A 27,018-nucleotide genomic window follows, 5' to 3' on the forward strand; every position below is an offset into this window, starting at 1 on the left:
AATACAAAACCTAAATCAATTGCTTTTCTACTATTCAACTCCCATGAATTCTATGATTAGCCATTTCTCCAAGAATCTCTAGCTTCTTTTAGTGGGAAATCCTATTTAGAGATCATAATCTTAGTGCTAGGGATATTGACTACCACTAGGTTGTCATTTGTAATAACATGCTTAAGAAGTAAGTGGCAGAGTTAGTAAAAGAGCTGAGATCAGATGCAAAGTATCCTATTTGTAATCCTATGCAGTTTTCATCCATGTGTATCTTGCATATGGCCATGAACTATCACTTGTCATAACTTTTATATCTATCACTTACTGAGACATCTTGGAAAAATCATTCATCTACTCTAAATTAGTTTTCTATGTAATATATAAATAAATAATCTGACTTACTTCTTCAATTACACAAAGAGGAAACAGGAGATTACATGTGAAGGCTCTTTTGATGTTAACATAAAAACTGACAGAAGATTAAAAGGGTATCTTTCAGTTTACACAGACTAGTAACCGAAAATATTAAAGGGACAGAGGGCACAAGACAAATGAAACAGTTAAGGAGGTAACATAAATAAGGGCTTGTCTTATAAAATAAATATTTTCTGTAATTACAAACAATGTGATCCTAGTTCAACAAAGGAGGTTGAATGAAATCCTAGAAATAGCCTGTTATATAATTTCAGATATAAAGGTGCCAACTGAAACTTGTGAGCAATTAAATAATTTCCTATCAACAACCTAGTGAAATCGTTAGCAATGAAGAAAAATAAGACCCTCACGATACAAAATACCCCAAAATAATTTAAATTAAAAAGTAAAGGTAAGAGGCACCTGGGTGGCTCAGTTGGTTAAGCATCTGCCTTCGGCTCAGTTCATAATACCAGGGTCCTGGGATCAAGTCTCACATCAGGCTCGGTGCTGAGCAGGGAATCTGCTCTCCTTCTCTCTCTGCCCCTTCCCCCAGCTGTGTGCACTCTGTCTCTCTCTCTCAAATAAATAAAATCTTTAAAAAAATATATAAGTAAAAAATGAAAGCCCAGAACAACTTAAAAATATTTGTAGATATATATTTATGTGTTACCAAAACAGGAATAAATGAACCAAAAAATGCTTGGGGAAAAGGCCAACATGGAGGAGACATAACATTTGATTTACATTAACAAATGAAAATTTAAGACATGAATAAATACTTAGCCTCACTGGTAATCAGAGGAATATAAATTAAAACAAAACCTAAATATTTTCCATCCATCAGATTAGCATTTAAAAAAAAAGGAGGAAGAGAAAATTGACAGTATTGACAGTTGTTGGCAAGAGGGAGGGAAAATTGGTATGCTGCTTTATCAAAAGGTGCTGCATTTGAGAAAATGTATACTATTCCCATTAGGACTATGCATTTTATAATCAATAAAATTTATATAAAAGATGAATGAAAAAAGAAATTAAAAACATGTCTGAAATGGATTTGTTATAAAGCCTAAAAATGGCTTCCACAGTACTAATTCCTCCAAATCTCTCCAGTAAAGATTTCATGATAATGCAACTGTGACACACTCTCTCATACCCAATTCGAAGTTGTAACGAGAGAAAAATGAAGCGGCAATGGCTTAGCAGCCTTGGCAGAAGTTTCAAAGGTTTCTAGCAAAGTTTATGATATTCTTCTCTAAAATTTAAACCTTCATTCTGACAGGTTAGAGATCCAGAAAGTCTCAGTTAAAATCGTGGCTGAGCCACTCTGAAAACTGTGTGCATTGAGTCAGATAATTCAATTTCTCTGAGTCGGTTTCCTTATCTATAAGATATGTACAAAACCATCTGTCCCACAGGATCACTGTAAAGGTTAGAAATAATGAATGACCAGGGCCTAGGGCCAACTACTGGGCCCATATGGGCACTTCTCATATCATCACTACTATTATTATGGACTCTAATTATACCCTAATTTGTGAATAATTAGGTTTACACATCAATTATCACTCCACTGAAGTGAAAAAGTATAGTTTCTACATCCCGTATGACTGTGAAATATGTTCTCTAATTTGAATGCTTAAAAAGGATGAAAAGAAAGAGAGGGCAAAATGGAAAACACAGGGGAAAAGGGAAAAGAAGAATGAAAAACAAGGAAGTTAAACAGACATGGACCAGGTTTAGCAATGCGCTTTAATGAAGGAAAACGGCAAACAGTAACACTGACCACCCTAAAGCTTCAGAGAACCAACTCATTAAACTGACATTGAACTTACCAATTAAATGCCATCAACTTGAAGCAAGGTGAACTTTCTCCTATGCTGAGGTGTCCTCACAAAGCTGTGGAATAAAACTTGCCTTTTCTATTTAAAGCCATTCCTTTATTGCTAAAGTGTCGGTCTCAGAGGAAGGCAGCAAGCAGGGTTAGAAAGAGAAAAAAGAGGAGGATAAAGATGAAGAGGAAAACAACATGCAATTATGGATCAAATCTCTCCTTTCAGATTGTCCACGTGTTCTAACCTGTAGTTGTTGGGAGCTGTCGTTGAGATTGTCCTCCCTTCGTCGAGCCTCCTCAAGCATCTGTGCACTCTTCTTCTTTTCCACCTGTTCCTTATGCTTCAGGTTTGCTACCTTCTTATTCTGGTCTTTCACTTGCCTATTGATAAAGGGGAGAAAAGCCAAGCTTTTCATATATATGCAGAGAGAAGAGTATTTTCATTTACAAATCTATACCACCTGACACGAAGTAACAGGTGAAAACCAACAAAGAATTCTTCCTGCAAGATTTTTCTAACAATTCAAAATTCTTTCCTACCAAAGGTAGCAAATTGGTAACAATGATGTTTCAGAAATTAAGTTTAAGCATATACTTTATGAAGCACAAGACCATAAAACAAAAGAAATGTATGAGATAGTCTGAAGAAATCAATTCAGATATTTATGTTGGAAATAGGGAAAGGCTACCAACATCAATGCTATGAAACAGTAAAGTGACCAATTAAGGTTTGGTAATCTAAACACTAATTTTACTGTTATTAAATATTTCAAACTTTCAAAAGACTATATATAATATATATGAATCTGAAAATAATGATGTAACAATCTGGGAACCAAGCTTAAGCAACAAAAGAGTATACGTACTTCTGAAGTTCCCAAACCTATTCCACTGCCTCCACTGTAAAATAAGAATGACTTATGGGGGAGGAGCAAGATGCCGGAGGAGTAGGAGACCTAAATTTAGTCTGGTCCCAGGAATTCAGCTAGGTAAGGATCAAACCATTCTGAAAACCTACAAACTCAACAGGAGATTGAAGAAAAGAATAGCAGCAACTCTCTGAACAGAAAAGTGACCACTTTCTGGAAGGTAGGACGTGTAGAGAAGTGAATCCGAGGCGATATTTGGGAAGATAGACGGTGGGGCAGGGGGCCTCTGTCTGCCACTTCCGGCAAGTGCTAGAGCCACGGAGCACAAAATCAGAAATTTTAGAAGTCAGCTCCACTGGGGGACGTCGCTCAAGGAGCTAAGCAGGGGGTGGAACCCTCGTGGGGACAGTGTGGTCTCACGACCCTCGGGGTCACAGAAAGACCGGGGGTGCCTGAGTGCGGCAGAGCTCCCAAGTAGCTGAGCGGGGAAGCCGGCTCTCAGCTCGGCTGCCATAAAGCATGATCCACGGAACAGTCGGGCCACTGCTCCTCCAGCAGGGACCCAACAGGCGGCAGATTCGGGGAGACTCCCCTTCCTCCACCAGGAGCAGTGGCACGGGAGCGCCTCAGGGATCTGCTGCATTTGGAGACTCCACACGAGATCGGGTGCCAGAGACAGAAACGCTCCGTCACAGGCTGGGTGAGCACAGACTGCGGCCGGAGACCGGGGAGACGGGAGTGATTGACTATTTTTCTCTGGGGGCGAACTGAGGAGTGGGGCCCTGAAGTCTCGGCTCCTCCGGGGCGGAGATCGGGAGGCCGCCATTTTCACTCTCATCCTCCAAAGCTGTACCTTGCAGGACTGCAGGGAACAAAAGCTCCCCAGAGAAAACCCGATCAGATTACTTAGCACGGACCAGGCAGGGCGGGGCAATTCTGCCTCCGGCAAAGACATTTGGCAACCACAGCAACAGGCCCCTCCCCCAGAAGATCAACAAGAACGGCCAGCCAAGACCAAGTTTACCGATCAATGAGAACAGCAGAACTCCAGCGCTAGGAGAATACTGCACATAGAATTCATGGCTTTTTTACCATGATTCTTTAGTCTCTCAAAGTTAATTTTTTAAATTTTTTTATTGTTATGTTAATCACCATATATTACATCATTTGTTTTGGTGTAGTGTTCCATGATTCATTGTTTGTTCCTAACACCCAGTGCTCCATGCAGAATGTGCCCTCCTTAATACCCATCACCAGGCCAACCCATCCCCCCACCCTCCTCCCCTCTAGAAACCTCAGTTTGTTTTTCAGAGTCCATCATCTCTCATGGTTCGTCTCCCCCTCTGACTTATTCCACTTCATTCTTCCCCTCCTGCTATCTTCTTCTTTTTCTTTTTTCTTAAAATATGTTGCGTTATTTGTTTCAGAAGTACAGATCTGTGATTCAACAGTCTTACACAATTCACAGCACTCACCGTAGCACATACACTCCCCAATGTCTATCACCCAGCCACCCCATACCTCCCACCCCCGACGACTCGAGCAACCCTCAGTTTGTTCCTGAGATTAAGAATTCCTCATATCAGTGAGGTCATATGATACATGTCTTTCTCTGATTGACTTATTTCACTAAGCATAACACCCTCCAGTTCCATCCACGTCGTTGCAAATGGCAAGATCTCATTCCTTTTGATGGCTGCATAATATTCCATTGTGTATATATACCACCTCTTCTTTATCCATTCATCTGTCGATGGACATCTTGGCTCTTTCCACAGTTTGGCTATTGTGGACATTGCTGCTATAAACATTGGGGTGCATGTACCCCTTCGGGTCCCTACATTTGTATCTTTGGGGTAAATACCCAGTAGTGCAATTGCTGGATCGAATGGTAGCTCTAATTTCAACTGTTTGAGGAACCTCCATACTGTTTTCCAGAGGGGTTGCACCAGCTTGCATTCCCACCAACAGTGTAGGAGGGTTCCCCTTTCTCCACATCCCCGCCAACATCTGTCGTTCCCTGACTTGTTAATTTTAGCCATTCTGACGGGTGTGAGGTGGTATCTCATTGAGGTTTTGATTTGGATTTCCCTGATGCCGAGCGATGTAGAGCACTTTTTCATGTGCCTGTTGGCCATTTGGATGTCTTCTTTGGAAAAATGTCTGTTCATGTCTTCTGCCCATTTCTTGATTGGATTATTTGTTCTTTGGGTGTTGAGTTTGATAAGTTCTTTATAGATTTTGGATACTAGCCCTTTATCTGATATGTCATTTGCAAATATTTTCTCCCATTCTGTCGGTTGTCTTTTGGTTTTGTGGACTGTTTCTTTTGCTGTGCAAAAGCTTTTTATCTTGATGAAATCCCAATAGTTCATTTTTGCCCTGGCTTCCTGTGCCTTTGGTGATGTTTCTAGAAGAAGTTCCTGCGGCTGAGGTCGAAGAGGTTGCTACCTGTGTTCTCCTTTAGGATTTGGATGGACTCCTGTCTCACGTTTAGGTCTTTCAACCATTTGGAGTCTATTTTTGTGTGTGGTTTAAGGAAATGGTCCAGTTTCATTCTTCTGCATGTGGCTGTCCAATTTTCCCAACACCATTTGTTGAAGAGACTGTCTTTTTTCCACTGGACATTCTTTCCTGCTTTGTCAAATATAAGTTGACCATAGAGTGGAGGGTCCATTTCTGGGCTCTCGATTCTGTTCCATTGATCTATGTGTCTGTTTTTGTGCCAGTACCATACTGTCTTGATGATGACAGCTTTGTAATAGAGCTGGAGGTCCGGAATTGTGATGCCGCCAGCTTTGCTTTTCTTTTTCAATATTCCTCTGGCTATTCGGGGTCTCTTCTGGTTCCATACAAATTTTAGGATTATTTGTTCCATTTCTTTGAAAAAAGTGGATGGTATTTTGATGGGGATTGCATTGAATGTGTAGATTGCTCTAGGGAGCATTGACATCTTCACAATGTTGGTTCTTCCAATCCATGAGCATGGAACGTTTTTCCATTTCTTTGTGTCTTCTTCAATTTCTTTCCTGAGTATTTTATAGTTTTCTGAGTACAGATCCTTTGCCTCTTTGGTTAAATTTATTCCTCGGTATCTTATGGTTTTGGGTGCAATTGTGAATGGGATCGACTCCTTGATTTGTCTCTCTTCAGTCTTGTTGTTGGTGTATAGGAATGCCACTGATTTCTGTGCATTGATTTTATAGCCTGCTACTTGACTGAATTCGTGTATGAGTTCTAGCAGTTTTGGGGTGGAGTCTTTTGAGTTTTCCACATAAAGTATCATATCATCTGCAAAGAGTGAGAGTTTGACTTCCTCTTTGCCGATTTGGATGCCTTTCATTTCTTTTTGTTGTCTGATTGCTGTGGCTAGGACTTCTAATACTATGTTGAATAGCAGTGGTGAGAGTGGACATCCCTGCCGCGTTCCTGACCTTAGGGGAAAAGCTCTCAGCCTTTCCCCATTGAGAATGATATTTGCTGTAGGTTTTTCGTAGATGGCTTTTATGATATTGAGGTATGTACCCTCTATCCCTATACTCTGAAGAGTTTTGATCAAGAAAGGATGCTGTACTTTGTCAAATGCTTTTTCTGCATCTATTGAGAGGATCAGATGATTCTTGTTCTTTCTTTGGTTAATGTATTGTATCACGTTGATTGATTTGCGGATGTTGAACCAGCCTTGCAGCCCAGGGATAAATCCCACTTGGTCGTGGTGAATAATCCTTTTAATGTACTGTTGGATCCTATTGGCTAGTATTTTGGTGAGAATTTTTGCATCCATGTTCATCAAGGATATTGGTCTGTAATTCTCCCTTTTGATGGGATCTTTGTCTTGTTTTGAGATCAAGGTAATGGTGGCCTCATAAAATGAATTTGGAAGTTTTCCTTCCATTTCTAGTTTTTGGAACAGTTTCATGAGAATACGTATTAATTCTTCTTTAAATGTTTGGTAGAATTCCCCTGGGAAGCCATCTGGCCCTGGGCTTTTGTTTGTTGGGAGATTTTTGATGACTGCTTCAATTTCCTTAGTGGTTATAGGTCTGTTCAGGTTTTCTATTTCTTCCTGGTTCAGTTTTGGTAGTTGATACATCTCTAGGAATGCACCCATTTCTTCCAGGTTATCTAATTTGCTGGCATAGAGTTGCTCATAATATGTTCTTATAATTGTTTGTATTTCTTTGGTGTTGGTTGTGATCTCTCCTCTTTCATTCATGATTTTGTTGATTTGGGTCATTTCTCTTTTCTTTTTGATCAGTCTGGCCAGGGGTTTATCAATCTTGTTAATTCTTTCAAAGAACCAGCTCCTAGTTTCGTTGATCTGTTCTACTGTTCTTTGGTTTCTATTTCATTGATTTCTGCTCTGATCTTTATTATTTCTCTTCTCCTGCTGGGTTTAGGCTTTATTTGCTGTTCTTTCTCCAGCTCCTTTAGGTGTAGGGTTAGATTGTGTATTTGAGACCTTTCTTGTTTCTTGAGAAAGGCTTGTATTGGTTTATACTTTACTCTCAGGACTGCCTTTGCTGTATCCCAAAGATTTTGGACAGTTGTGTTTTCATTTTCATTGGTTTCCATGAATTTTTTTAATTCTTCTTTAATTTCCTGGTTGACCCATTCATTCTTTAGTAGGATGCTCTTTAGCCTCCATGTATTTGAGTTCTTTCTGATTTTCCTCTTGTGATTGAGTTCTAGTTTCAAAGCATTGTGGTCTGAAAATATGCAGGGAATGATCCCAATCTTTTGGTACCAGTTGAGACCTGATTTGTGACCTAGGATGTGATCAATTCTGGAGAATGTTCCATGGGCACTAGAGAAGAATGTGTATTCCGTTGCTTTGGGATGCAATGTTCTGAATATGTCTGTGAAGTCCATTTGGTCCAGTGTGTCATTTAAAGTCTTTATTTCCTTGTTGATCTTTTGCTTAGATGATCTGTCCATTTCAGTCAGGGGGATGTTAAAGTCCCCCACTATTATTGTATTGTCGTCAATGTGTTTCTTTGCTTTTGTTATTAATTGCCTTATATAATTGGCTGCTCCCATGTTCGGGGCATAGATATTTACAATTGTTAGATCTTCTTGTTGGATAGACCCTTTAAGTAGGATATAGTGTCCTTCCTCATCTCTTATTACAGTCTTTGTTTTAAAAGCTAGTTTGTCTGATATAAGGACTGCCACCCCAGCTTTCTTTTGGTGTCCATTAGCATGATAAATGGTTTTCCACCCCCTCACTTTCAATCTGGGGGTGTCTTTGGGTCTAAAATGAGTCTCTTGCAGACAGCATATGGATGGGTCTTGTTTTTTAATCCAATCTGATAGCCTGTGTCTTTTGATTGGGGCATTGAGCCCATTTACATTCAGGGTAACTATTGAAAGGTATGAATTTAGTGCCATTGTACTGCCTGTAAGGTGACTGTTACTGTATGTTGTCTGTGTTCCTTTCTGATCTTTGCTGCTTTTAGGCTCTCTCTTTGCTTAGAGGACCCCTTTCAATATTTCTTGGAGGGCTGGTTTCGTGTTTGCAAATTCCTTTAGTTTTTGTTTGTCCTGGAAGCTTTTTATCTCTCCTTCTATTTTCAATGACAGCCTAGCTGGATATAGTATTCTTGGCTGCATATTTTTCTCGTTTAGTGCTCTGAAGATATCTTGCCAGTCCTTTCTGGCCTGCCAGGTCTCTGTGGATAGGTCTGTTGCCAATCTAATATTTTTAACATTGTAGGTTACATATCTCTTCTCCCGAGCTGCTTTCAGGATTTTCTCTTTGTCTCTGAGACTCGTAAGATTTACTATTAGATGTCGGGGTGTTGACCTATTATTATCGATTTTGAGAGGGGTTCTCTGTGCCTCCTGGATTTTGATGCCTGTTTCCTTCCTCACATTAGGGAAGTTCTCTGCTATTATTTGCTGCAATATACCTTCTGCCCCTCTCTCTCTTTCTTCTTCTTCTGGGATCCCAATTATTCTAATGTTGTTTCGTCTTATTGAATCACTTATCTCTCGAATTCTGCCCTCGTGATCCTGTAGTTGTTTCTCCCTCTTTTTCTCACCCTCTTTATTTTCCATCATTTGGTCTTCTATATCACTGATTCTCTCTTCTGCCTCATTTATCCTAGCAGTTAGTGCCCCCATTTTTGATTGCACCTCATCAATAGCCTTTTTGATTTCAACTTGGTTAGATTTTAGTTCTTTTATTTCTCCAGAAAGGGTTTCTCTAATAACTTCCACGCTTTTTTCAAGCCCAGCTAGTATCTTTAAAGTCATGATTCTGAACTCTAGGTCCGACATCGTACTAATGTCCGTATTGAGTAGGTCTCTGGCTGACAGTACTACCTCTTGTTCTTTTTGCTGAGGTGATTTTTTTCGTCTTCTCATTTTGTCCAGAGGAGAATAGATGAATGAGAGAACAAAATGCTAACAGGTTTACAACGTCCCCAGCAAATATACTGTATACAAATCAGAAAAGACCTGAAACCAGGGGAAAAGAAAGGGAAAGAAAGAAAAAAGAAAGAGAAAAAAAAAAGAAAAGAAAAAAAGATAAAAACAAAAACAGAACAATACAAAAAAAGCAGAATGTGATCAAATATGATCAGGCTAGTGCATAGATCAGTGCCACACACTAGATTTTGGGCGTATTTTGGTCTGTTAGAAAAAAGTGCCTCCTAAAATTTTAAAGGAAGAAAGACATATATGTACAAAATAAGGTTGATACAATTAAGGGATAGAAGATGGCAGTAAAGATGAAAATTATTAAAGATTTTATAAAAGGACTTGATAAGATAAGAAGTTGTTTGAAAAAAGAAAGAAGATTTAAAAAAAAAAAGAAAAAAGGGAGAGAATGTGATCAGGCAGGAGACTAGAACAGAACCATACACTAGTGATTTAGGGTATATTTTGATCTGTTAGAAGAAACTGTATCTCAAAATTTTAAAAGAGAACAACTTATATATATATGCCAAAAATAAGGGTAACTACTATGAAGGGATAAAATGACTTTAAAAATGAAAAATTAAAAATGTTTTTTTTTTTAAAAAAGAGATTGATAAGATGTTGGCTGAAAAAGGGAAAAAGAAAAAGAAAAAAAAAACAGTTAACAAAAATTAACTTTGATGAACTAATGAATCATGGTAACAAAAAGCCATGAATTCTATGTGCAGTATTCCCCTAGCGCTGGAGTTCTCCCGTTCTCCTTGATCGGTAAACTTGGTCTTGGCTTGCTGGCTGTTCATGCTGATCTTCTGGGGGAGGGGCCTGTTGCTGTGGTTTCCAAATGTCTTTGCCGGAGGCGGAATTGCCCCGCCCTTGTCGGTCCGGGCTAAGCAAGCTGCTCGGGCTTGATCTCAGGAGCTTTTGTTCCCTGCAAGCTCTCCGTACAACCTTGGAGGACCAGGGCAAAAATGGTGGCCTCCCAATCTCCACCCGGAGGAGCTGAGAACTCGGGGCCCCACTCCTCAGTGCGCCCCCAGAGAAAAGCAGTCACTCCCTTGTCCCCTGTCTCTGGCCGCTCTCTGTGCTCACCCGGCCTGTGACCGAGCGTTTGTATCTCTGGCACCCGACCCCGTGTGGAGTCTCCAAACCCAGCAGATCCCTGCGGTGCGTTCCCGCGCCGCTCCTCCCCGGGAAGGAAGGGGAGTCTCCCCGGATTTGCCGCTTGTTGGGTCCCTGCTGCAGGAGCAGTGGCCCGACTGGGCCGCGGATCACAGTTTATGGCAACCCCAAGGTGAGAGCCCGTGCCTCGGCTCCGTCTCTGCAGCCGGCTTCCCTGCTCCGATACCTGGGAGCTCTGGCGCACTCAGGCTCCCCCGGTCTTTCTGTGACCCCAAGGGTCCTGAGACCCCACTGTCCCGTGAGGGTTCGACCCCCGCTTAGCCACTGGAGCGACGTCCCTCCGGGAGCCGACTTCTAAAAGGTCCGATTTTGTGGTCCGCGGCTCTATCACTTGCCAGAAGCGGCCGGTGGAGGCCCCTCCCCCGCCATCTATCCTCCCGAATATCGCCTCGGATTCACTTCTCCGCACGTCCTACCTTCCAGTAAGTGGTCGCTTCTCTGTTCAGAAAGTTGTTGCTACTCTCCTCTTCGATTTCCTGTTGAGTTCGTAGGTGTTCAGAATGGTTTGATCCCCATTCAGCTGAATTCCTGAGACCAGACGAAATCTAGGTCTCCTACTCCTCCGCCATCTTGCTCCACCCAAAGTTAATTTTTTTTAAATTTTTTTCCCTTTTTCAACCAACATCTTATCAATCCCTTTTTAAAAAAATATTTTTTATTTTTCATTTTTAGAGTCATATTCTATCCATTCATACTAGTTACCCTTTTTTTGGTATATATTTTTATAAGCTGTTCTCTCTTTAAAATTTTGAGAAACAGTTTTTTCTAAGAGACCAAAATATACCCTAAAACACTAGTATATGGCTTTGTTCTAGTCTCCTGCCTGATCACATTCTCTCCCCTTTTTTTTTTTAAATCCTCTTCTTTCTTTTTTCAACCAACTTCTTATCAATTCCTTTCATAAAATCTTTTATACTTTTCATCGTTACAGTCATATTCCATCCCTTCATCTATCTACCCTTATTTTTGTACATATATAAGTTTTTCTTTCTTTAAAATTTTGGGAGGCACTTTCTTCTTACAAACCAAAATATGCCCAATATCTAGTCTGTGGCAGTGATCTATGCACCAGCTTGATCATATTTCATCATATTCTGTTTTTTGTTTTTATCTTTTTTCTTTCTTTCCCTTTCTTTTCCCCCGGTTTCAGGTCTCTTCTGATTTGTTTGGTGTATATTTTTCTGGGGTCGTTGTTACCCTGTTAGCATTTTGTTCTCTCATTCATCTATTCTCCTCTGTACAGAATGACAAGACAGAAAAAATCACCTCAACAAAAGGAACAAGAGGTACTACCAACTGCCAGGGACCTACTCAATATGGACATTAGTACGATGTCAGACCTAGAGTTTGGAATCATGATTTTAAAGATACTAGCTGGGCTTGAAAAAAGCATAGAAATTATTAGAGAAACCCTTCCTGGAGAAATAAAAGAGCAAAATCTAACCAAGTCAAAAACAAAAAGGCTATTAATGAGGTACAATCAAAAATGGAGGCTCTAACTGCTAGGATAAATAAGGCAGAAGAGAGAATTAGTGATACAGAAGACCAAATGATGGAAAATAAAGAAGCAGAGAAAAAGAGAGATAAACAACTACTGAATTGTGAGGGCAGAATTCAAGACATAAGTGATACCATAAAGCGAAACAACAACAGAATAATTGGGATCCCAGAAGAAGAAGAAAGAGAGGGTCAGAAGGTATATTGGAGCAAATTATAGCAGAGAACTTCCCTAATTTGGGGAAGGAAACAGGCATCAAAATCCAGGAGGCACAGAGAACCTCCCTCAAAAATCGATAAAAATAGGTCAACACCCCAACATCTAATACTAAACCTCACAAGTCTCAGAGACAAAGAGAAAAGCCTGAAAGCAGCTCAGACAAGAGGTCTGTAACCTGCAGCAGTAGAAATATTAGATTGGCAGCAGACCTAACCACAGAGATCTGGCAGGCCAGAAAGGACTGGCATGATATATTCAGGGCACTAAATAAGAAAAATATGCAACCAAGAATAAATACCACTATATCCAGCTAGGCTGTCATTGAAAATAGAAGGAGAGATAAAAAGCTTCCAGGACAAGCAAAAACTAAAAGAATTTCCAAACACCAAACCAGCCCTACAAGAAATATTGAAAGGGGTCCTGTAAGCAAAGGGAGAGCTGAAAGTAACATAGACCAGAAAGGAACACAGACAATATACAGTAACAGTCACCTTGAAGGCAATACAATGGCACTAAATTCATATCCTTCAATAGTTACCCTGAATGTAAATGGGCTAAATGCCCCAATCAAAAGACACAGCGTAACAGACTGGATAAAAAAACAAGACTCATCGATATGCTGTCTGCAAGAGACTCATTTTAGACCCAAAGACAACTCCAGACTGAAAGTGAGGGGGTGGAAAACCATTTACCATGCTAATGGACACCAAAGGAAAGCTGGGGTGACAATCCTTATATCAGACAAATTAGATTTTAAACCAAAGGCAATAATAAGAGATGAGGAAGGACAGTATATCCTACTTAAAGGGTCTATCCAACAAGAAGATCTATCAATTTTAAATACCTATGCCCCTAACATGGGAGCAGCCAATTATATAAGCCAGTTAATAGCAAAAGCAAAGAAACACATCAACAAAAATAAGTAATACTGGGGGAATTTAACACCCTCCTCACTGAAATGGACAGATCATCTAAGCAAAGGATCAACAAGGAAATAAAGGCTTCAAATGACACACTGGACCAAATGGACTTCACAGATATATTCAGAACATTCCATCCCAAAGCAAAAGAATACACATTCTTCTCTAGTGCCCATGGAACATTCTCCAGAATAGATCACATCCTAGGTCAAAAATCAGGTGACAACTGGTATCAAAAGATTGGGATCATTCCCTGTATATTTTCAGACCACAAAGCTTTGAAACTATAACTCAGTCACAAGAGGAAAGTCAGAAAAAAGTCAAATACATGTAAGCTAAAGAGCATCCTACTAAAGAATGAATGGGTCAACCAGGAAATTAAAGAAGAATTAAAAAAAGTTCATGGAAACAAATGAAAATGAAAACACAACTGTTCTAAATCTTTGGGATGCAGCAAAGGTGGTCCTAAGAGGAAAGTATACAGCAATACGAGCCTTTCTCAAGAAACAAGAAAGTTTTCAAATATACAACGTAACCCTACACCTAAAGGAGCTGCAGAAAGAATAGCAAATAAAGCCTAAACCCAGCAGGAGAAGAGAAATATAAAGATCAGAGCAGAAATCAATGAAATACAAAAGAACAGCAGAACAGATCAACAAAACTAGGAGCGGGTTCTTTGAAAGAATTAGTAAGATTGATAAACACCTGGCCAGACTTATCAAAAAGAAAAGAGAAATGACCCAAACAAACAAAATCATGAATGAAAGAGGAGAGATCACAACCAACACCAAAGAAATAGAAACAATTATAAGAACATATTATGAGCAACTATATGCCAGTAAATTAGATAATCTGGAAGAAATGGAAGCATTCCTAGAGATGTGCAAACTCCCAAAACTGAACCAGGAAGAAAAAGAAAACCTGAACAGACCTATAACCACTAAGGAAATTGAAGCAGTCATCAAAAATCTCCCAACAAACAAAAGCTCAGGGCCAGATGGCTTCCCAGGAAATTCTACCAAACATTTAAAGAAGAATTAATACCCATTCTTCTGAAACTGTTCCAAAAACTAGAAATGGAAGGAAAACTTCCAAACTTGTTTTATGAGGCCACCATTACCTTGTCCTCAAACCAAAGACCCCATCAAAAAGGAGAATTACAGACCAATATCCTTGATGAACATGGATGCAAAAATTCTCACCAAAATACTAGCGAGTAGGATCCAACAGTACATCAAAAGGATTATTCACCACAACCAAGTGGGATTTATCCCTGGGCTGCAAGGTTGCTTCAACATCTGCAAATCAATCAATGTGATACAATACATTAATAAAAGAAAGAACAAGAACCATATGATCCTCTCAATAGATGCAGAAAAAGCATTTGACAAAGTACAGCATCCTTTCTTGATCAAAACTCTTCAGACTATAGGGATAGAAGGTACATACCTCAATATCATAAAAGCCATCTATGAAAAACCCACAGCGAATATCTTTCTCAATGGGGAAAAACTGAAAGCTTAACCCCCTAAGGTCAGGAACACGGCAGGGATGTCCACTCTCACCACTGCTATTCAACATAGTATTAGAAGTCCTAGCCACAGCAATCAGACAACAAAAAGAAATCAAAAGCATCCAAATCGGCAAACTCTCACTCTTTGCAGATGATATGATACTTTATGTGGAAAACCCAAAAGACTCCACCCCAAAACTGCTAGAACTCATACAGGAATTCAGTGAAGTGGCAGGATATAAAATCAATGCACAGAAATCAGTGGCATTCCTATACAACAACAAGACAGAAGAAAGAGAAATTAAGGAATCAATCCCATTTACAATTGCACCCAAAAGCTTAAGGTACCTAGGAATAAATCTAACCAAAGAGGCAAAGAATCTGTATCCAGAAAACTATAAAATACTCATGAAAGAAATTGAGGAAGACACAAAGAAATGGAAACACGTTCGATGCTCATGGATTGGAAGAATATTGTGAAGATGTCAATGCTACCTAAAGCAATCTACACATGCCATCAACTTTTTTCAAAGAAATGGAACAAATAATCCTAAAATTTGTATGGAACCAGGAAAGACCCCAAATAGGCAGAGGAATGTTGAAAAACAAAAGCAAAGCTGGCGGCATCACAATTCCGGACTTTAAGCTTTATTACAAAGCTGTCATCAACACAGTATGGTACTGGCACAAAAACAGACACATAGATCAATGGAATAGAATAGAGAGCCCAGAAATGGACCCTCAACTCCATGGGCAACTAATCTTCGACAAAGCAGGAAAGAATGTCCAATGGCAAAAAGACAGTCTCTTCAACAAATGGTGTTGGGAAAATTGGACAGCCACATGCAGAAGAATAAAACTGGACCATTTCCTTACACCACACACAAAAATAGAATCAAAATGGTTGAAAGACCTAAATGTGAGAGAGGAGTCCATTAAAATCCTAAAGGAGAACACAGGCAGCAACCTCTTCGACCTCAGCAGCAGCAACTTCTTCCTAGAAACATTGCCAAAGGCAAGGGAAGCAAGGGCAAAAATGAACTACTGGGACTTCATCAAGATAAAAAGCTTTTGCAGAGCAAAAGAAACAGTTCACAAAACCAAAAGACAACTGACAAAATGGGAGAAGATACTTGCAAATGTTATATCAGATAAAGGGCTAGTACCCAAAATCTATAAAGAACTTATTAAACTCAACACTCAAAGAACAAAGGATCCAATCAAGAAATGGGCAGAAGACATGGACAGACATTTTCCCAAAGAAGACATCCAAGTGGCCAACAGACACATGAAAAAGTGCTCCACATCGCTCGGCATCAGGGAAATCCAAATCAAAACCTAAATGAGACACCACCTCACACCAGTCAGAATGGCTAAAATTAACAAGTCAGGAAACGACAGATGTTGGCGGGGATGCGGAGAAAGGGGAACCCTCCTACACTGTTGGTGGGAATGCAAGCTGTTGCAGCCACTCTGGAAAACAGTATGGAGGTTCCTCAAAAAGGTGAAAATAGAGCTACCATACAACACAGCAATTGCCCTACTGGGTCTTTACCCCAAAGATACAAATGTAGTGATCCGAAGGGGTACGTGCACCCTGATGTTTATAGCAGCACTGTCCACAACAGCCAAACTATGGAAAGAGCAAAGATGTCCATCGACAGATGAATAGATAAAGAAGATGTGGTGTGTGTGTGTATATAGACACACAATGGAATATTATGCAGCCATCAAAAGGAATGAAATCTTGCCGTTTGCAACAACACGGATGGAACTGGAGGGTATTATGCTGAACAAAATAAGTCAATCATAGAAAGACATGTATGATATGACCTCACTGATAGGAGGAATTCTTAATCTCAGGAAACAAACTGAGGGTTGCTGGAGTGGTGGGGGGTGGGACGGATGGGGTGACTGGGTGATAGACATTGGGGAGGGTATGTGCTATGGTGAGTGCTGTGAATTGTGTAAGACTGTTGAATCACAGATCTGTACCTCTGAAACAAATAATACATTATATGTTTTAAAAAAAGAAGAAGATAGCAGGAAGGGAAAAATGAAGGGGGGGAATCGGAGGGGGAGACGAACTATGAGAGACTATAGACTCTGAGAAACAAACTGAGGGTTCTAGAGGGGAGGGGGTTGGGGGATGGGTTAGCCTGGTGATGGGTATTAAAGAGGACACATTGAATGGAGCACTGGGTGTTATATGCAAACAATGAAACATGGAACACTACATCAAAAACTAATGATGTAATGTATGGTGATTAACATAAAAAAAGAATGACTTATATTCTAAATGTTGTGTTTAAAATCCCTTTGCTTTTATTATAGTTTGTTACATATAGGGATACTTTATTTTGCACCCATTTGAAATTCATATTCGGTTTACTAATAAATGATTTTTTCAATACATCTTTGAGACCCATACTAAACAATGAATGTTAATGCAGTTTTTTTCAATTCCTTCAATTTTCACTACAGTATAAATATGAAGCAATTGTTTCAACCCATTCCCAAAGTGATGAACATTGCAGTTGTTTTGTTTTTCTTACTATTACGAACAATGCTGCTAGTTAGACTCTGATATACCTATGCAATAGTTTCTCCAAGGCATGGGCCTGGAAATTGAAATGTTAGGGCATACAATAGGTATACCTTCAAATTCACAAATTACTTTCCAAGAAATTGTATTAACTTGTATTTTCACTAGTAGTACACAGCAATACCTGTTACACCTCTAGGAGATCATTAACACTTAGTACTAACTGATTTTCTAAATATTAACAATCTGATAGATATAAATAACATCTCATCATATGATGTTTTAAAAAGTTGAACATTTCTCTATTTTTTAAAAATTTTAATTCCAGTGTAGTTAACATGCAGTGTTATATTAGTTTCAGGTGTACAATATCATGATTCAACAATTCTATACATTACTCAGTGTTCTTCATGATAAGTGCACTCTTAATCCCCTTCACCTATTTTACCCATCCCCCAACTCACCTCCCCTCTGGCAAGCAGCAGTTTGTTCTCTATAGTTTACGAGTCTGTTTTTTGGTTTGCCTTTTTCTTTGTTCATTTCTCTGTTTCTTAAATTCCACATATGAGAGAAATCATATGGCATTCGTCTTTCTCTGACTGACTTATTTCACTCAGCATAATTCTCTCTAGCTCCAACTACATTGCGGCAAATGGCAAGATTTCATTAGTCTTATGGCTGAATAATATTCCTGTGTGTGTGTGTGTGTGTGTGTGTGTGTGTGTGTGTGCGCGCGCACGCGCGTATCACACCTTCTTTATCCATTCATCTATCCATAGACACTTGGGCTGCTTCCATAATTTGGCTATTTAATGTTGCATTAAACATGGAACAGCATATATCTTTTTGAACTAGTATTTTCATATTCTTTGAGTAAATAGTTGAAAAACTAAATTACTGAATCATTTGGCAGTCCTATTTTTTGAGGAACCACCACACTGTTTTCCACAGTAGCTGTACCAGTTTGCTTTCCCACCAACAGTGCACAAGGGTTCCTTTCTCTCTCTACAACCTCACGAACACCTGTCATGTCGTGTTTTTGATTGTAGCCATTCTAACAGGTGTGAGGTGGTGTTTCATTTGTGTTTCCCTGATGATGAGTGGGGTTGTCCATCTTTTATGTGTCTTTTGGCGATCCATATGTCTTCCATGGAGAAATGTGTTTATGTCTCTTGCTCTTTTTAAAATTAGATTATTTGGTTTTTTCATTTTGAGTTGTAGAAGTTCTTTATATATTTTGGATACAAACCCTTTATCATATATGTCATTTGCAAATATCTTCTCCCATTCACTAGGTTCTCTTCTTGTTTTGTTGATTGCTTCCTACACTGTGCAGAAGTTTTTTATTTTAATGTGGTCCCAACAGTTTATTTTTGCTTTTGTTTACCTTGCCTCAGGAGACATATCTAGCAAAATGTTGTTACAGCTGATGTCAGAGAAATTACTGCTGTGCTCTCTTCTCAGGATTTTTAAGGTTTCAGGTCTCACATTTAGGTCTTAAGTCACATGTCCACTGTTAGCAAGTTAGGTAGCAAGTATGGGCACTGTGCTTATTCCCACAGGTGGCCATGTGTTTATGCTTGTGGGTTGGGTAGGGAAATGGTGCCCAACAGCTTCTTTGTTCCTGGAGAAATCTCATAAGGATGCTTCTCCTTCCAGCACACACTCTGAGACTAGTAAACAAATCTCCCTCCAGTATACCCCAGGAGTTTTTCAAACTGCTGCTTCTATGCTATGTCTCTAGGGGGCTCTTTGTTGTGCTCTCTTTAAAAGTGGGGACTCAGTTTCCTCTCACTCTACTGGCTTTCCCATGAGACTGCTGATTTTTCAAATTTCCAGGTTTTAAGCCCCACTGACTAAGAATGCATGAAATTCAGCACCTTTTGTTTTTCAAATACAAATATTATGGGAATTCCCCTTCCCTATGCAGACTCCCTAGTGTGAGAGTATGTTTCTTTGACCTCTGCAAGTCTGAGGCATCCCTCCCTCCCACAGAAAATCCTGTGGGTCCATTTAGCTCTTAACCACTTTTCACCATTCCTACCCTCTTCGATGTGGCCTCTTTTCTACATTTAGCTATGGAGAGTCTGTTCTGCCAGTCTTCAGGTCATTTTCTGGGTTATTTACAGTTATGTGGCTGTTATCTAGTTGAATCCATTGGATGAGGTGAGGTTAGGGTCCTCCTACTCTGCCATCTTCCCCAGTACTTCTGAACATCTTTTCATATGGTATTTGGTCATTCCTGTTTCCACATCTGTGAAATAGCTATTTATGTATTTTGCCCATTTTTAAATTAGGTATCTTTTTCTTAATGACTTGTAAGTCTTCTTTATATATTCTGTATAATAATCCCTTATCTGTATATATCTGTTATACAAATATATTCTCCCAATCTATGAATTACTTCTTAATAGCTTTATGGTATGTTTTCAATTGTAAAATTTAAATTTTTTATTGTATCAAATGTACCAATTTTCTTTATGGTTTTCAATTTTGTGACTTTTTCACAATATCTTCCCTATCCCAAGCTCATAAAGATATTCTCTTAAAAATTTTGTGACTTTGTCTTTCACACTGAACTCATTAATCCATTTGACACTGATGTTGTATATGGTATGAGCTAAAGATATAATTTCATCTTTTGGGTATGATTTGAGGTAAGAATAAAATTTCATTTTTTACATATATGGATAACTCACTGTCCCAACAGCACTAACAGGCATTGTCACAAATGTCATATATAAAGTTTCTGAAAATATGCGTGCCTATTTTGTGGCTCTCTAGTATCTTTGTGTATTTCTGTGCCAAATCTATGCTTCCTTAATTATTATGTCTTTATAAGAAATCTCAATAGTTATTTCAGGCAAGGCTGCCTACCTTGTTCTCATTCAGGACCATCTTGGTGCTTCCTGGCCCTTTAGACTTCTCATTTAAATCTCAGAACCAGTCTGTCAAGCTCCTCAAAACCAGCCAATCAACCAATCAATCAACCAATCAACAACAGCAATCAAAACTCAGCAAGAGCCTTTTGGGATTTTTATTGAAACTGCACTGAATCTATATATCAATTTGGGAAGAACAGATACTTTCAGGTTCTTGAACCTTCCAATTCACTGACATGGTATGTCTCTCTAGTTATTTAGTTATCCTTAAAAGGTTTTCAACAAAGTGTTTTAATTTCTTCAATAAAAGAGTTCCATGTATTTCATTCCTAGGTACCTTATATGTTTTGCTGTCATTTTAAATTCCAGCACCATGTCATTACACACAGTTCCTTATACAAAGTACTCCCAAAAAAGTATTCAACAATGTAAGTATTGACAATATTAACAATTCACTGTTATCTAATGTCCAGTCCATATTCAATGTTCCCCAGTTGTCTCAAAAGAAGTATTTTCACAGTTGGCTTGTTTGAATCAGAATTCATAAAAGGTCCACAGCATTGTGTTTAAATTCTTCAAAGCTCTATTAATCTATAGAAAAGTCCCTTACTTCTTCCTCTGCCCCCTTTTTAAATGCCACTGACTTCTTAAAGAAACAGATTCCCGTTTTTCTTGTAAAATGACTTACATTTTGGGTGATTTGTCTGTTTCTTCATGGAGTCATTTAACTCATTTCCTGCCTTTTGCTTTTTGCTTTTTTAGATACTGAGAGTTAGCGTGAAAAACTTGACCAGATTCAGTTTTAACTTTGTAAGTCATAATACTAAATAATAACATTGTATACTTCATATGGCCTCACATAAGAAAGCATATAATGTCTGGTTTTCTCGTTCTTTTTTTTTTTTTAAGATTTTATTTATTTGTTTGAGAGAGAGAGAATGAGAGATAGAGAGCACGAGAGGGAAGAGAGTCAGAGGGAGAAGCTGACTCCCCGCTGAGCAGGGAGCCCGATGTGGGACTCGATCCGGGGACTCCAGGATCATGACCTGAGCCGAAGGCAGTCACCCAACCAACTGAGCCACGCAGGTGCCCTGGTTTTCCTATTCTTAATGAAGCTAGGATTCATCAGTGTATTAAGGTAGTAACAGCCTTCTCTTCTGTCTATAAAATTCACCTTTCACCAACTTTTCATCTAATAGTCCCAAACACAGATGAACCTTTCCTGAATAAATTATTCCACTGATGTATTTTATTAAATTAATTTTATTCTAATTTTTTCTTGCTGGCATGTAGACATGCACTTGATTTCTATATGTGGGTTTATATGGAACTAACTCAGTAAATGTTTCTGTTAATAATTTTTCTGCATATTCTTTTCAGTATTTCAGGGAAACACATATAATATATGAGGATTTTTTTTCAATCTTTACATTCTTTTTATCTTTTCTTATTGAACTTTTTGTTAAATTTTCTGTGGAAACTTTTTATCTTTCCTTGTCTAACAAAAGTTGTTTTAGTTGTGACTATGTGAATGCTTATTTTATTGACATGCTTTTGAGATTTTCCAATGTTAAACCAATTTTGTCACAAGACAAACCCTATCTTATATTTTGTATATTTACCTCTATAAATTTCTTTACTTTCCTCCAGCTTAACATTTATAAAATTAATGAAAAAATTCTGATATTTTTGTTGCTTTCTGTAACGAAGGTTTCTCAGAGAATATAGTTAATAAAACTGTCAACAAAACTGTGGGATCCTCTTTACAAGATTTTGAAAACACACATTCTCTTTTAGGTTGATTTGAATGTGATTCTACCTATAGGCAACAAAATTATTTAAAAATAATTTCTAAATGCTTCTTCAGCACAGAATTTTATCTATAAAAATTATTCAAAATAAAACAGTAAATTAATGACATAGATGGCAGGATAAAAAGTCATTCTCTAATGGAAGTGCACACTAATAAGCTATGCCAAGGCCACATTTCAGATCTGTACCTTCTGCCATCTTGAATATTCACAGAAAGATTCAACCACAGAGAATATAATAAAAAGTTACCCATAGAAGAAATAGAAATGTGGGGCACCTGGGTGGCTCAGTAGGTTAAGCATCTGCCTTCGGCTCAGGTCATGATCCCAGGGTCCTGGGATCGAGTCCCGTGTTGGGCTCCCTGCTCAGCAGGGAGTATGTTTCTCCCTCTCCCTCTGCCCCTCCCCCCTGCTCATGCTCTCTTTCTCTCTCAAATAAATAAAATCTTTAATAAAAACAAAAACAAAAAAAGAAGAAATAGAAATGTAAGTCATGTTTATATTTGATTCTTCTCATTACAAAATTTTCTGTGCTAATAATTCCATTTTTATTAATCTGAAGTCAATTATATCAAGTAATGGAAAAAAGAGATTAGGACCTTTGCATTAGAAAAGACCAAAAAATGAAGCAAGACTTTGTTTTCATGAATCAAGTTGCTCTTTCTCAAGATTAAATTCCTCGTAACATTGCTTTACTAGGTACAAACATTTTGCTGTTTTAAAAGAGAAAAAAATTTCACATGGTGTATAATTCTTCTCACTCTGTACCTGTGGATTATTCCAGATGGTGCTAGCAACCACTAACGCCTGTAGCAGTAACCTGGTTACTCGGAGCATTATGACACATGGAGTAATAAACCTAATTAAAATCACCTGCATATTTTTTCCATTAGAGGGCCAACTTTATAGGCTTAACTTTTGATCCAATCAAAACCCATTTCATTCTTCAGCACTTTTTATCATAATTATTATCTGAGAGTTAGTGATTTTTTAAATTTCTGACTTTACCCCCAAGTCACAGAACTAGGTCAGGGTGTTTAGTTATATTTCAGGAAAAAAAAAAAAAAATCCACTGCCCCTATCCTATCCCAACAACCATTCCAATCCAACTTATAGTGTGTGTTTAAAAACCAAAAATGTTTATTTTGGTTTTCAAAATATTGGTTATACGATTTTAATGATTACCTGCATCAACTCCAAAACCACATGATAAAATGCTAAGTAACAAATATAGAATAGCAAGGTAAATTCAAAGCATGATCCTAAACACATATGTGTGTGCACACGCACACACACATAACCAAAAAAATTAAAAATTAAATATTGAAAAGGAAAATACTTAAGATGTTTTTAATTTTTCTCTAATGGTTTTCTGTAGTTTCTAAATTTTCTAAAATAGACAAAATATTTTATATATATTTATTTATTTGAGAGGGAGACAGCACATACACAAGTTGGGTGGAGGGAAGGAGGGAAAAGGAAAGGTAAGGGAAAGAATCCCAAGCAAACTCCAAGCTGAGTGTGGAGCCCGACTCAGGGCTCGAACTCACAACCATGAGAACATGACCTGAGCCACCCAGATGCCCCAACAGACAAAATATTTTTTTAAAACATTTTAAAGTTATGTTTTTAAAAAATGAGACATGGGGGTACCTGGGTGGCTTAGTCAGTTAATTGGTGGACTCTTGATTTCAGTTCAGGTCATGATCTCAGGGTCATGAGATCAAGCCCTCCATGGGTTCCATGTTGAGCACAAAGTCTACTCGAGATTCTCTCTCCCTCTCCCTCTTCCCCTTCCCCTGCTCACACACACACACATACACGTTCTCTCTAAAATAAAAAAATACTTAAAAAAAAAGAGATATGGTTTTATCTCAAAATAGGGTCTTCATCTGTATCACACTAACAGAAAGTAGTCCAGTATGGCACATTTAAGTTTCCCTTTTTTTTTGGTCTTTAATTTTCCACTTGCTAACATTTTCTTTTTATATTTTAAATTTCTTTTCTTTATCTTAGTTTTCTGGCTATTACCTTTACATTTTCACTCTACAGAATAAAGGATAATTAAATAGAAAATAAAATGATTTTATCTAATAAGTCAGGCAACCAAGTATAGAAAAATGTAAGAAGATTAATCTCTCTCCTATTGTCTTTCCTACCTCACCTCCTTGTATTTTGTGTGTGTGCACACATAAGCATGAGTGCATGTAGAGTTCTGAATTCACAAATTAACTAGAGTGGATGAATACACCCAACTTTCTTGCCTCATTAATATCCTTTTCAATACTGTTTCTTAGGTAAAGAACACAAAGGGCAGTATCATCAAAACATACGTTAAGAGTAAAAACGGAAGATGTTACTATAATGTATATTCAGAAATAAATATTCTGAGACCTAATAGGATCTGTGAAACATGAAATTACCTTCTCTTTACTTATAAATAGATCAACATGTAATTTGATTTAAATCCATTGACAAGAAAACCCAAATATGCTAGTAAATCCATACAAAGGGCAAACAGAAAGAAAAGGATTTAAATGGCTTAGTATAGATTTTTTTAACTCTCTCAGACTGACTGCTATTATGCCTGAATGAATTAACTTAATTAATTTAACTGGAGTTAAATTCTAAGTGAACTTATATTTTTATTATTCTTCATGCAGGAAAAGGAGAAAAGAGAGATTCATTAATGAATTAATCCTTTAAAATCTGATTCTCAGTTGATGAGTTCCCAACTATTGTAACAATGAAATGATGAATAATAGATTGAACACTCTCTACTCTCACACAGACATGAATGTATAAGAAGAGAGAAAAGCAAAAATGGAAAAGAAGACAGTGTGATCTCTGCAGGTCTCTGTCACAAGAAGTTTTATAAAATGTGGTCCACCACCTTGCTATTCAAAGTGTGATCCATGAACACACATCATGAGCATCACTTGGTACCTTGCTGAAAATACAGAATTCTCAGGATCACATGAGATCTACTAAATCTTCCCCTACTTTGTCATTGTTCCCTCAGCCTCTGCCTCTTAAAATTCAAACTCAAACTTAGGTAAATCTGTTAGGTCATAACTACTACTGACCCCCCTCAGCTCCCATACCCACTTTAAATGTATCTTATGAGATGTTAATTTGTTCCTCATATTAGTTTGAACCACATTTATATCTCATTATACCTATGAAAATGCCTTCATAGGGGCACTTGGCTGGCTCAGTCAGTGAAGTCTATGACTCTTGATCTCGGGATTTTAAGTCCGAGCCCCACACTGGATGTGGAGATTACTTTAAAAAAAAAATTAAATCTTTAAAAAAAAAAAAGGAAATGCCTTCCTAGAGTTCAAGGTACATGTTTGCTACATTTTCGAAATTCACAACACCTAGCATACTTCCTCCTAGTGCAAAGATGCTCATTAAATATCTGTTGAACACATGCCTAAAAAGGAAACTAAGTACATCCCCTCTACTGACAAATCTACCCAAAACATGTTACTAAGGGAAAATACAGTTTAACATTTCAAAACAATAAATAAGCAACGAAAAAATGAACACTTTCCTTATCTTTAAACACCTAAAAAATTTATCTGGAAAGGAATAATTCTTGTTCTCCTTCAAAACTTACATTCTATTAAGAAGCCATCAATACTTTTTTCAGAAACTACATTTCTAGTGCCTTTTTCTTTGTCAAAAAGACATACATAACGCTAGTGTAATAGGTTACCCTATCATAAAAAATCTCCCCTGAAAATTTAAGGAAAAAAATAGAACGCTACTATCGTCAGGTTTAAAGAAATACCAAAACTCAGATCTGACTCAGCTATTTGTGTTTTCATTGGAAAAAAGAAGTTTAAGCTAGAAAAAGAGCTTAAAAGGGGCACCTGGGTGGCTCAGTCAGTTGAGCATCTGACTCTTTGTTTCAGCTCACGACATGATCTAAGGGTCCTGAGACTGAGCCCTACATCGGGCTCTGCGCTCAGTGCAGAGTCTACTTGAGATTTTCTCTCTCTCCCTATACCCCTCTCCCTGCTTGTCTCATTCACTTTCTAAAATAAATAAAGAAATCTTTAAAAAAAAAGAAAAAGAGCTTAAAAATATGCTACTTAGAAGCAAAATGATATTGCTAAAGTATTACATATTAAACATCTATATTATGCATAAAATGCTACAGAGAGAATATACAGATATTGCATGTATGCACACACACAGACACTCCCTCTCCTTCTACCTTCCCAAGAACAGCTCCATTCACACTCAATATACAAACTAAGATGTGAAATTTCATAATACTACCCAAACACCTACACTTGGCTTAAAAATACCAATTTCATATGATATCATTCCCAAAAGTATACAAGAAACTAAAAATAATAAGAGTTTTACATGTTTTATGTCTAATTACAATGTCTTTGGATTATTTAAGAGATGCTTTGAAGAAGGATTTTTATTTTTATGGCACTGTATCCATAACAATCTACAGATAATAAGCCATAATAAAAAAGAAAGATTTCGACATAGAATATAAAATCATTAACAATGTGGAGCTGTATATAAACACGGTTAAGTTCTACCAAAAAATGCTTTAAATGAACAACAGTTTTTGTTTTGTTTTAAAAATGGAACACGTCACGAATTTGCCTGTCACCCTTTTGCAGGGGCCATGCTAATCTCTGTATTGTTCCAAGTTTAGTAACTGTGCTACGGAAGCGAGCACCAGTTCAACAGCTTTTAATCAGCAAGGGAAGAGCATGATAATTAGTCCCATCTTACATTTAATTTCACGTATTTCCATGTTTGTTCTCACTATCACACTGGTCACCTTGTAGGCAAGGACCTTACATCTGAGGCAAGGCCTAGCTCATAGCAGTTACTCAAAGTTAACTGAATTGAAGTTTTTGACAGAAAGCTTTTTTTTTTTATTTT

At 38.0% G+C, this 27,018-nt stretch overlaps 1 protein-coding gene and 1 non-coding gene across 4 annotated transcripts in view; both read right to left on the reverse strand.

Annotated features, from left to right (window-relative positions):
* ERC1 (ELKS/RAB6-interacting/CAST family member 1) overlaps positions 1–27,018 on the reverse strand; it is a 563,373-nt gene that overhangs the window by 315,694 nt on the left and 220,661 nt on the right. For all 3 annotated transcript variants that reach the window (XM_088025858.1, XM_088025859.1, XM_028121160.2), the window contains one exon: positions 2,485–2,620. In XM_088025858.1, coding sequence (XP_087881984.1) covers positions 2,485–2,620 — 136 coding nt within the window. The remainder of the gene's footprint in view (positions 1–2,484; positions 2,621–27,018) is intronic.
* On the reverse strand, positions 26,706–26,809 carry LOC114222630 (U6 spliceosomal RNA). The gene has a single exon (XR_003611983.1). It is a non-coding gene; the product is annotated as a U6 spliceosomal RNA (small nuclear RNA).

Source organism: Eumetopias jubatus, unplaced genomic scaffold (assembly GCF_037043125.1).
Source record: "Eumetopias jubatus isolate StellerSeaLion01/CBP00866 unplaced genomic scaffold, mEumJub1_p1.0 scaffold_8, whole genome shotgun sequence".
Taxonomy (NCBI): Eukaryota; Metazoa; Chordata; class Mammalia; order Carnivora; family Otariidae; genus Eumetopias; species Eumetopias jubatus.